Here is a 12,506-nt window from a genome sequence, read left to right as displayed (position 1 = left end):
ACAAGTAGACCAAGATGATGTGATCCAAAGCTCAGTGAAGTCGACTCATGTCTGTCCAACTCAAATCCAATTCAGATATACTGTATATATACTAAAAAATTATAAACGACTTTTTGTTTTTGCCCCATTTTTCATGTAACTCAAAGATCTAAGACTTTTTCTATGTACACAAAAGGCTTATTTCTCTCAAATATTGATCATAAGTCTGTCTAAATCTGTATTAGTGAGCACTTCTCCTTTGCCAAGATAATCCATCCACCTCACAGGTGTGGCATATCAAGATGCTGATTAGACAGCAGGATTATTGCACAGGTGTTAGGGTTAGGGTTAGGATTCATCCATGAAGAGAACACCTCTCCAAAGTGCCAGACGCCATCGGATGTGGGCATTTACCCACTCAAGTCGGTTACGAGAGAGAGAGAGAGAGAGAGGGATGAACCCTAACTCTAGAAAAAGTCACAAATGCATTAAAAAATCTATAGAGCCTGAAGCACATTGGACAAGGCTAGGTACTAGATGCTAAAACTAAAACATTATTCATTATGTGTTTACATTTATTAATCAGAGCATACACAAAAATCAGCAGGGTGAGGTGTTTAGAAACAGCAGTTAACACCAGTTTGCAGCTGTCTTTCTTGTTGTCGAGGGGTTGACAACCATTTGTGTAGCCTCATAAATTGACCTATTGCATACTGAAAAAAGAGTACTGCTTGCAAATGTTCTTATTACATATACGTGTACATAATGTTAATGCAATAAACAACTGATTCAGTATTGCTTAGCCTAAACTTGTAAGTCTGAATATTGTTAAATATTGAATGTCACCGAAAATTAAACTGCAACATGGTGAGGCTGCAGCAGTCTCCGCCACAGAGTTAGAAAGTAAAGGTCCCTGTTATCATGAAGTGAGTCAGCAGCACAGAAGATATTACTGCTTACACACTGCTGTGCTAACATGTGGTTAAAGGGCTCTAGTTCATCTAAGTTTACCGTAAGTTTCATGGACATGACCCAATCAGGAAATACAAGGAATGATTGTACCTCATGGTTCAATGAGTCTAAGTGTGGAGTGATTTAAAGCATGTGTTCCAGCCAAGTAACGTCTGCATAGGCCGTAATTATAGTCTAATCATCTGGCTTGTTATTTAATCCTAGTGAACGATTTACTTCTTCAGTTGTGCAGCCTGACCATACTCCAGCGCTGACACAGTGCTATAGAGATAGGTCTGGCAATGCAAGACTAGATTCAAAACAACGGTCTGTTACCGTTACATTTGGTCATAGCAGAATGGGGAAGGGGGCAGAGCTGGAGGTATGTCTTCCCAGGAGATGGAAACCAAACCAGAGCTGGAATTTTGGTAATCTATTATTACATTTGTTTGGTTGAACTTTGGAGCTCACTTATATATATGTATGTATATATATATATATATATGTATGTATATTTATATATATATATGTATATATATATATATGTATATATATATATAGATGGTCCGATACCGCCTAAAATGCTGGTATCGGTATCGGGAAGTACTGGAGGTTATGCACCGATCCGATACGCATAATAAAGTCCTAAAGAAAATCTACGTTAGTTTATTTCTGTTCTTTTTCGTTATAACTATAAAAGAAATTTGTGGCATTCCTTGTTTGCGTTTGTTCATGTTTCACAAAGAGTTTAACCTGAGCCAGACCGACAACAAAGTTAAAATATATTACACGCTGGTATCAGATCGGTACTCGGTATTGGCCGATACCCAAGTTCAGGTATCGGAATCGGTATCGGGAAGCAAAAAATGGTATAGGACCATCTCTAATATACATATATATAATTGTATATATTATTTTATAATATATCCATTGTATATTCTATTTTATCTGTATGTAAATTAAAGCGTAACTGTATTGTGTATTTGAAATGAATAAAGTGATAATAATAAGTGATGATTATGATTATTGTGACCCACAATCCTTTGTGCAATGAAGAAGACCTACCCTGGGTCACGTGATATTGTCACTGAGGCGGAAATGAAAGTTCATTAGCGATAGGATAGCAGTGGACCTCAGCCTAAAAAGGTACGGGAAAGATTACGTTTAAGCCTAATTTGAGGGTGTTTTAACGGATATAACGTGTTCTGACATGAACCACGTAACTACCGATGTAGTTGTACTTGTTGTCAGGTGATTAGAACCGATTTTAACGGCATGTCATTGTATAAAACCCCCCCTACGAAGCTCGCTCGCTAACAGTTAGCTTTTTTTGGGGTGAAGTTAGACAGAATCTGCTACATCGGACCGGACGTGTCTGGACTTCCCCTTCAAAATTAAAGCCTCAGTGGTGGGACAACATGTATTGTGTGGTATACAGCATTGCGGAGAGCTATTTATTACCATTTTCTTTTAGTAAAATGTTGTGTGTGGTTTCTTATGTGCATTGTATTAGTTGTAACACTTTATAACGTGACAGTGTTAGCCAGTTGAGTTGTAGTTTGGAGGAAAAAAAGGACCGGAAGTCAATATTTTCTTTGCCTCGCTTTACAGTGATGCATAGAAATGCCTTGATCATCTTCCGTGTTTGTGTTTTGTGCGCAGCAGCCAAGGGTATTTAAATACGAGGACAATGAAATCTGTCTAGCAGGTACGGTTAAATGGTTATGAGTCTATATGAAGTTTTGCCTGCATCTACTGAGTAACGTTAGCGGATTTAGCTAACGCAGGTCAGCTTGTTTCACAAGGTTGACGGGAGATGCTGTGCGCTTTTGTTGTTGTTGCTTCGAGCTGATTGTCTCCAGTCGGGGACAGACCCCGGCTGGTCATTTGGTTAACACAGCACGTCATAGTTGGCTTTTATTATGGCCGGGTCACATCTGACCATGCATCAGTGGGTTGCGTCTGGTCTTAGGCTGAGATGCCAACAGCAGTCACCTTGGTGGGGCAGCAAGTAACGTTACACTGATCACAATCCAGTTTTAGGGTTAGGGCCTTTTCTCAATATACAAAGTAAAGACCAATATTAACAATAGGTCCAGGCTAGAGTTTGCTGCTTATTGTCCTTGCATATGCAGTCCCCTCTTGCGTTCAGTCCAGCAGGCTACATCTCTGACTTTGCTCAAGGTGATGGCGATGGTGATGGGGTCTAATGAAAGTCTTGATACTCTGATTTGATCTCACGGCTACCTCATTTCATCCTCTTTCTTTTCTTTCTTTCTTTATTCCTTGGTTGGTTATATATTCTAGTCTGTTGACTGGGTGTTGAGGATGTCAGAAACGTTGAGAAAAGGGGTTGGTGATGTAATGTAATGGATGCTGATGTTGTTGTTGATTATATTGTGTCAACTTTGTAGGCTGATATGCACGTTTTCTGACCCTTTGTAGGTTACTTTGACACTGCTATCCATGCACCTTCTACTGGTATTTATTTGTCCCTGTACTGTTATGGTTGTGTCCCAGTTGGACTGTGTGTAGAACTTGTATGTATTTATGTGTTTATACTTGCTGCACACCTAATCGCCCTTCGGGGACACAAAGTTGAAAGTTGATGGGGAACACATTTCTGCTTTTATTAAAATGTATTTGGCCCAGCTGCTAAATATACCTATATACGTTGTATTTTTTAAAAAGGCTTGTTGTAATGTTGTAATGTTGTGTGTGTGTGTGTGTTGTTGTGTTTCAGAGCTGTGAGGTCATGGCAGCTGCCAGCGTGAGCAGACCTGGCGTTGCCCAGACCACTGAAAAGTCTCAGTTGATCTTGAAAGGTAATGATATTGATTTTTGTCTTCTCATTGACTAATTGAGACAGAGTTTTCCCCCCAGAAAAGTTGTTTAGCCCCGTGGCAAGTGTCTTTTTTTCGACGGCCCGGTTGGGGCCAGTCACAGAGCGTTAATGTAAAGCCCAATAGTTTCTGTGATAACACACACACACACACACACACACACACACACACACACACACACACACACACACACACACACACACACTACTTGGCGCTGTATCTGGATTGAAAACACAAATGTCCATTAGTTGGATTGGATATCAAACGGGTTTTTACCCTTCCACCTCCCTAGTACAAAGGGTCTGTGTAATCTCTGATTGTGTGAGAAGAATTCACAGCAAGCCAGTGGGCATGTTGAGGAAATTCCTTATGGCTTGTGCAAAAACCAGAAGAAAAATGAACATCCAAGATTGAAGAGGAAGGGAGATTTACATGAAGACGGCAATGAAAATGTCGAGGTGTCCTTGGGCAAGACATTGTGTGAATGTGCGTGAATGTTTATCTGTTGAGCCGGTGGCACCTTGTATTGTGCTGTAGTCTCAGCCACCAGTGTGTGTGTGTGTGAATGGGGTGAACGGTGCCTGTTGTGTGGCCGCTCAGACTAGAAAAGTGCTATGCAGTCTGCAGTCTGGCCTTGCAGTTCTTCTGGTATAAGCTTTTCCATTTGGGTATGGCAAATAGGAGAAAATAAAATAAAAAATGTGGTATTGAACAGGTTAAAAGTGTTCAGTGTGGGGGGCCTCTCTCAGGTCCTCAGGCACCATACACGAGGGATGATTACTCAGATTCTGATTTGAATAAGGAGCCGCTTAGTTTTGTTTTTTAGATGGTAGAAGGCTGATCATCCGAATTTGCTTATTAACGTGTAGATTACTGTCTACAATTACTCCCAGATTTCTAGCTTCACTTAAGCTTTTAAGTGTGTTGAGTTGCATTGATGGTTTTTGTGTCCGTTTGTCCTCAAAGCCTCATTTTTATTTAAACAGGCTAAATAAAGTACAATGTGACTAAGGTCTTCCCTTTTCCTCTTTTCTACACTACCAATCTTATTTCACTCAATCATACTGTAGTTCACTCCCAACCCCTCAGTGTCATTCACTGCTGATCATTTGAGCTCTGACTCACCACCTCATTTACCTCCGTATTGATATGCTCTCCACCACTGTTTAGTGTTCAACTTATCTCAACCCCTCCTACCCCCTCTCACTCATTGTCAAACCTACTTTCGATTCTTCCATTTCTGAGATTCTTCCACCTCTTACTTCTTACATACTTCTCCTCTTTAGAGGTCTGCTAATGTCTTGTCTGTGATAGGAAGGAGTACAGACAGAAGCCTTTCTCTCTGTCATCATTTATTTATTCATCCAACCAACCACCAGTCCTGATCAGACGCACCCTGAGAAACACTGCCAGGCTGTGTGTTCCTAAGTTTGCAATCCAGAAGTGATTCAGGATGAACAAATCGGCTCTGATTTGACTGACACATGCTGTAACAAGATTTCTCAGCAGGCCTACAAGAATTCAAAGCTACTAAGCCTGTCTTAGCCCAGCTGTAGGCTTTTACCAGAGTTGCAGAGCTTCCAACAGTGCTGCGATTTAGTGAAACATCACAAAATGTAGAGAGGTGTATTCAGAAAGGGTCAGAGAGTTTCATCAGTTTTCTGTAGGAAGCCACACATGCATGAAAACACTACATACACAAACAACACGACATTGTGCCACGTTTTTCCTGCTCTTCTCTCTTTGCATGTTATTAACAGGATAAATCCTACACTCACATCTCAACTACATAGTTGTCTCAAAAGAAATGTTAAAGATGAGAGCTTGCCTCACTTTTTGGTTCCTTTTTTGTGTACAAATTAAGGAATTAATCAGGAAGTTTAATTTCACACACGCATATAACAACAACAGCAGTTGTACAATTAGTTTGATGCATATTCTTTTTTAGGTTATTAAAGCTCAACTGGTGAGAACACTGAATCGCCATTAAAAAAATCATTAACCTGTAGTATTTTTAGGCTGCAGAAGCTCTCTATTGTAGGCATTGAAAGTCCTTGATAAGTCATGCAACGTTCCACCAGGCCTGCAGTGTGAACACTTCCCTCCTTTGTCCACATACAAGTTTTATGACTGGCATTAGTTAACATTGAGGCCCCGTCCTGACAATTAAATTATTTTCCTGGACCCCAGTCTCATGTAAATGAAAGTTGTACCACAGATGTTTTTTTTCTTGCTTCCACTAGATGGCGATGTATGTAAAGTGTACTTAAAACAATCTGTATGCATAAAAAACAGTTGGACACTATTTTCCCACAAGGCAATGCACTCTTTTTGTTTAACTTAATAGGCAGTGTCATTTTAAAGTTGTGATTTGATTGATATCTGAAGGTGGAAGTATTGTATAATTCCCTGTTAGTATAGAACAGTGTAATATGTTGACATCTTTTATACAATCTGCAGGAAAGGTATACTATAGTGATGCTGACACAAGCAAAATATTCAATATCTTTAATTCTGACTGAATTAACAGATTATTGTTGGCGATTGGCATCCTCCCAGTGAACTGCAAAAAAGTTAAGGACTTGGTTAGGCTGATCGAATACGATCCCTAGCCCCTGCAGTTGTCATGTCCAAGTGTCCTTGGGCAAGACACTGATTCCCAAATTGCTCCCGATGCTGCGCCGTCGATGTGTGAATGTAATGTAACTCGTGGAACAAGAAGAAGAACAAGCCTATTAGAAAAAGAAGTAAACAATCTGATGGATAACTATCTGAAAACATTTTTAAATGTTTAAAATGTGTCATGAAGTACATTTAAAAAAAAGAGGTTTTTGCTTTCTACTGGTATATGATAACCGTATTGTGTCACATGGCTGACCTTTAGCACCTAACAAAGTAACTACTTGAGATGTGAAAGTGACAAGACTTCAGAGGTAGATGGTACAGCAAGGCACAGACCAGCAAAATGGCAACAAATTATATTTTCCTGCTTTGCAGAATCCAAACAGTCTTTGTACTCTGCTGTATAAGACTGTTCCTAATTGTTTTTACCTATGAACTCCTGACAATGGCAGAGGAATCGGGTCCCGACATAGTCCTGAGATTCCGTTTCACACATGTAGCACACAACAGGAGATTATCCAAGTCAGCTGGATTCTGACATTCTGGAAATATGTTTGGTTTAGACGAGGGATGGATGCTGTGTAGGGCGTACAGCCGACAGGACATGCCGCGGATTATGCTGACTGATTTGGACTCACATGCAGCTCTGCTGGGTAATGTCTAGATAATTTCAGGTTTGCAGTGCATGCATGAAAGGGGCTTATCACATACACACAGACAGACACACAAATATAGCAACTGATCATAAGACTGAAAAAATAGACACATTTTGCTTTTTTGAATGAGGATACAGTTGTGACAGATCTCCGGTCATCTGGCAGTTTGTTCCACTGTAGCAGACTAATTTAAAGCACCTTCAGTTGCTGTAGATAACTACCTCCTAATAACATGGGGTCTGACTGGATCGTAGTCAGTGTGCAAGGCAGGAGTGCTTTAAATACAATGATTGTCTACATTTTGTTTTTTAAAAGATTCCTTATTTTACTTTGAGGCACTTAAGTATTTAAAGTCTTACGTGAGGATCCTGTCTGCTGTGTTGTGGATAAGCTGGTTTGTGTTTCCTCTGTTAGATACTTAAATTAAAGGCTTTCTGCCAATGACCTAATTGTAGGGTCCCAATCTCAGTGGTTGGCACAGAGGTGGACAGCATGTCATTTAAAAGAAATTGTGGATGAGGTGTTGGTGATATGAAAGCTAAACCTTTGACCTGTAAGACACACATGAAATAAAAATACATTTCCTTATTGTGGTTGGACTGTGACCACAGTCACTCACTGTGTATCTGAGTATATTCAGTTCTATCCTTTTCTTTGTGACACTCTGGCCAACTCTAACTATATTTTGTCCTTTTTCAATAGATGAACCAGTTTTACAAAAAAACACATTTTACAATTATAATATATTCTAACTGTTTTTTCTTTGTGTGTGTTTGTGTGTGTTTGTGTGTCTGTTTGTGCACATGTTCAGTGGTTTCAGCGAAGCCCCAGTCTCCCAAGCTGCCAAACCGTCACTCACGACTTAGCTCCTTTGTCGAGGTGACTGCAGACGGCCTGTCCAGTGAAACAAAAAAAACAGGCAAACGCAGTGGACACCTCGAACTGCAGTGGAATGAAGACCTCACCCTGTGAGAAAAACCCCATTACACACACGCACGCACGCACGCACGCACGCGCGCGCGCGCACACACACACAGTACTTAAACAAATGCCTGAGAGAATAAGAAGGTTTGGAGTTTGCTTTTAAATAATATTTTATGTATTAATAACATATTATTTAATATTATCTTATTATACTATTATTTTTATTCATAATGTTTTTTTTGTTTAAATGATTTTTGATTTATTATGTGCCATTAATTCTTTGCCACTGTATCTTATTATAATACATTTTGTTAAAAAAAAGAGACACACACACAGACACACACACACACACACACACACACACACAGACAGTACTTAAACAAGTAGAAGTGCTGTACCTGGAGATAAAAATTTTAGTTTATTAAAAGTGAAACTCCGCTCATTTAAAACCTTCCCTAAGGTGAGACCAATTGGATGAATCTACTGACGTGCAGTATTTGTTGTGTTTTTCGATGATGTGCGTTAACAGGCCATGTTGCCTTGTGTTTCCCAGTAATGTGACACCCCAGAGTCGTCTGGATCTGAAGCTGTGGAGCTGCCACACCCTGAGGAAGGAGCTACTGGGCAGCGCCACCATAGACCTGCTGGACACACTGCGCACACACGATGGCAAGAGTAAGTACACACAGGAAAAACATTAGAAAATATTATGATATATTTCTCCAGTGTTTAATATGGCATAACCTCACTTTTAGAACCAGAATCAGCCTTAATGGCAACTAGCTTGTAAATATGACAGGGTCATGTTATACAGTAATTCCTGTATTCCAACTATTGGTTGTTGAGGATCACCTTCACACTCCACAAATCAACCGACTGATAGCAAAGGATACACCTACTGCGTTTCTCAACCACATTGAGAGAAGTCTTTGAGTCTGTTGAGGAGGATTAGGGCCGTTCTTTTTCAGTCTTCGGGGAATCCGGCCTCTGAATTTGGACACAGTTTTAGTCTTAAAGTGAAAGTCAAGCTTAAAATACATTTTCCAAACTTGTACAAAATATTAGGTGGGGACTTTTAACTTGATCAGTTAATTATCGAAATACTTTGTCTGAAACTAGTCAGCCTAAACTGTAGGGCTGTCCTCTATTTAAAGAAATTCTTAGTCGACTAACACTCATACAATTCACTCAATCGATTAGTTTTTATTGTAAGATCTGTAAAACTGGTTTCTTCACAAAGAATCATGCAAAAACATCACTTTAAATCTTGTGTTTTACCAGAGATGGGCTTGTATGTTTCTTGGAAAAAAAGTCATTCAGCATGAAAAAGCATTAAAAAAATGACTAATGGACTAAATAAATGTTAATCGACTAATCTAAATGACCGATTAGTTGACGTATTGACTAACTCTGTTACTGCTCAGTGTTTCCTCTATGTTGATTTGACCGTGGCGGCCCCCCACGGCAACATTTCTGCCCCCCACCATATCAGAAATAGGGCAGCATTTTTAGAGTGCATGTCGGAGAACGTTTGTATTTTAGGGGCATTATTTACATGCTGAAGTAGTTACACTGCATTAAGATAACGTAATTAATAGTGGGTTTATTGTTATTTGCTACAGAATGCTTAGCCTATATGTCGAAATCAAAGTTGGCCTATACAGTAACTCAAAAAATACAGTTCAATCACAACTGAAAATATGCCTCATTGTGTGTGTGAATAGAGGTGAATAAATATATTAGTTTGTGTTGCAGCAAAGTGTCAGTTCCGTTTCATGGGTGGCGGGGGGGTTCGGACCTGCCCCCACTGCTAAAGAAAATCCTAAAGGAAACACTGCGGCTTATAACCAATAAGGTGGAATTGTAGGACAGATATTATCACATATGTCCAGCAGTGACCATATTCTGGAGGTCTGCCACCCTGTAAATGTTTTATCTTTGGAGAAACGAAAGCCCTGATAATATTCTTCAAGAGAATTCCCTCCATTTCCTGAGCTTCAGTGACTCACTCAGGTTTCCTATGGAAATCTAATGATTCTTTCAAAATGGTGACTAACCTGGAGAAATCATGCTTTTCTAACTAACTGGTACACTGACTGGCTGGCAGCTGTCTAGTCCTTCGTTGGAGGAGATTGAGCAATACAATGTATTGTCCATCGGGGTCCATTGCTTAAACCTGCCAAGATTGAATTTCCCAACCTTAAAAGATGTGCATTACTGGAAATTCTAAATTTTAAAAGTTTTGATACTAATGCCACTACAAAGTGTGAGTTTTGGTACTTATACTGAAGCTACATTTTACCTGAATAAAATACAGTTACAATATTTAAATCTGCACTTTCTGCTATGGAACAACTCAGTCATTAGCCAATGGGACAGTTTTCACTTCCTGACACAGAAGTGGCACGTCTGCTTTTGAAACTACTATGAAGTAAAGCACGGCAGCATTATATAGATATAATGTTACTCTGCTCTGTAGGCTAGTCTTTGCTCATCTAATACCTCTTCTGTGACACATATCTAAACAGGGTGGCCCTCCACTGTTAGCACTGTGGAAGATAATACACTGTGGGTTCACACTGTTTTTTGATTATAAAGCAATAACAGAGGATGTCCGATTTCCCTCGCTTCCGTCTTTCCTCACTCTCTCCCCTCCCTTTAACTCAACCTTTCTCCCTCTCCCCCCCACCTTTGTCCTCTACATTCTCAACCACTCATCCTCTCTCTCCCTCTGTCATTCTGCTTCCCCCCCTCTAGTGGAGAACGTCCAGCTGAGTCTGGTGCTGCAGACGGAGAACAAAGGCTCGGTTGTAGCGGGAGGCGAGCTCAACGTCTGCCTGGACGGCATGGCTGTTGATCTGGGCGCGCTGCCCAATGGCAGCACGGCAGCAGACAGTGAGTCCCGCCTTTAACACACACATGCACACACACATACACGCACGCACACACACACACACACACACACACACACACACATAGACATACACACAGTTGATGTTAATAACACAGAAATGCACAGAGAAGCACCTAGAGAGGCAGTCACACTGAGACCATGTGCACATAATTTACATATCACTGCTGTCGTTTAAAAATCTCAAGTGGCGATTTTCATGTTTGATGGGAAATAAAGAACTCCTTTAAAGAAGTGATCAAAGCTAAATGATACTTGTAGTGAGTTTAGGAAGAGGATATAATGCAGAAAAGAAGATCTAACAAAAATACACACCCATTTCAACATAAAAAACACGAGAGAGGGCCAACATTTTTGGATTTCTACTAGAACATGTTTACATGCTTTAATGTTCATAAAACACATTTTTTTTCTCATACTGTCTGTTTGATTATACCTGTATTCACCCTCTGACTGAAACGCTCAGTTTTAGCGCCTGTCTGCTCTGATTGGTCAGCATTTCCGGGTCTTTGGCATTTGCGTTCTCTGAGTCTCTGCACCGTTATTGCAGCCCGGGAATGACTGTAACGCACTGTAACTTTCTACTTATATAACGTATAGTTATGACATCACAACTGTTCAGAAGTCCTGACAGCTCGTTTAAAGGCACAGTTTCTGAATACGGGCTGTGTGCATTTCTTTGTGAATTGAGCGTTTGATACTTTCACAGTATTTATATAGCACCTCAATCTGCTTTATAATTAAAATATACATGGAAATTTCACTTTTTACAATTTGGGACCTTTACACTACATTGTGTAACAATTTCTCCCATCTAGCATTGAAATTGTATATGACCAACTGAATATTACTTTCTAGCCCTTCCTCCTACGGTGGCCGATCCTGAAATGATCTCTTAGTATCTCCATCGTTTCCACGCAGCTGTTCTAGCCACCCCAATATTAACTTTGGTCTTGTTGCTTTGCAACACATTGTCATTTTAATTCTCTTTTTCGCTTCCCTGGCGAGTAATCTCCCCCTTGTATTCGTCACGGTGCCAGTAGGTGTAAGAGGGCAAAATGTGGAGGTATATCCCTCTTTGGCTAATGTATTTTAAAGATGGAGGCACTACATGGCTGCCGTCATTCAAGCGAGTCATGTGTATGTATTCTGAATGATTCTGAATGTCAGATTCTACGCTTACGAGAATACTTTGATTAATTGGTGGAAGTAATTACACATGAATGAGCACATATTTGTGAAAGGACAAAGGGGGTTTTGCTAAGAATCAACTAAAAAAATTACACAGTGTAGGTTTAAAGTTAGCCTGTAAGTGTATTTAATTATTTCAGCAAAGCCTGGGAGTTTTGATTTTGTTTAAATAGTGTGTCAGAAGTGTTTCTGTTCTGCCAAGAATCGCACGTCAACAATATTGTTAAATGTTAAGTAACTTAACAAAATGCAAAAATATTGACTGTACAGCTGCACTAGTGCTATCATGTAAGCCTTCAACAGCCTATATTCATGGAACTTTAACACTGACAATAAAGATCACTTAATCTCCACGCACATGTGTTCCAATTCCCAAACCACTATAAATTCATGTCATAGTCCTTAGAGAAAGAATTTCAAACCCTACAG

At 39.9% G+C, this 12,506-nt stretch overlaps 1 protein-coding gene across 4 annotated transcripts in view; it reads left to right on the top strand.

Annotated features, from left to right (window-relative positions):
* Nucleotides 1-1,990: 1,990 nt before the first annotated feature.
* Nucleotides 1,991-12,506, top strand: part of wwp2 (WW domain containing E3 ubiquitin protein ligase 2) — a 56,147-nt gene continuing 45,631 nt past the window's right edge. For 2 of the 4 annotated variants that reach the window (XM_028586029.1, XM_028586026.1), the window contains exons 1-5: nt 3,393-3,411; nt 3,674-3,755; nt 7,863-8,019; nt 8,529-8,650; nt 10,733-10,870. In XM_028586029.1, coding sequence (XP_028441830.1) covers nt 3,397-3,411; nt 3,674-3,755; nt 7,863-8,019; nt 8,529-8,650; nt 10,733-10,870 — 514 coding nt within the window. In that variant the 5' untranslated portion in view covers nt 3,393-3,396. Of the gene's footprint in view, nt 2,077-2,559; nt 2,639-3,392; nt 3,412-3,673; nt 3,756-7,862; nt 8,020-8,528; nt 8,651-10,732; nt 10,871-12,506 lie in introns of those variants that run through there. The other 2 variants (XM_028586027.1, XM_028586028.1) reach the window with 2 other exon arrangements.

This window comes from Perca flavescens, chromosome 8 (genome assembly GCF_004354835.1).
Source record: "Perca flavescens isolate YP-PL-M2 chromosome 8, PFLA_1.0, whole genome shotgun sequence".
Lineage (NCBI taxonomy): Eukaryota > Metazoa > Chordata > Actinopteri > Perciformes > Percidae > Perca > Perca flavescens.
The sequence above is the reverse complement of the archived record's forward strand: the minus strand, read 5'-3'. Positions and strand labels throughout refer to the sequence as shown.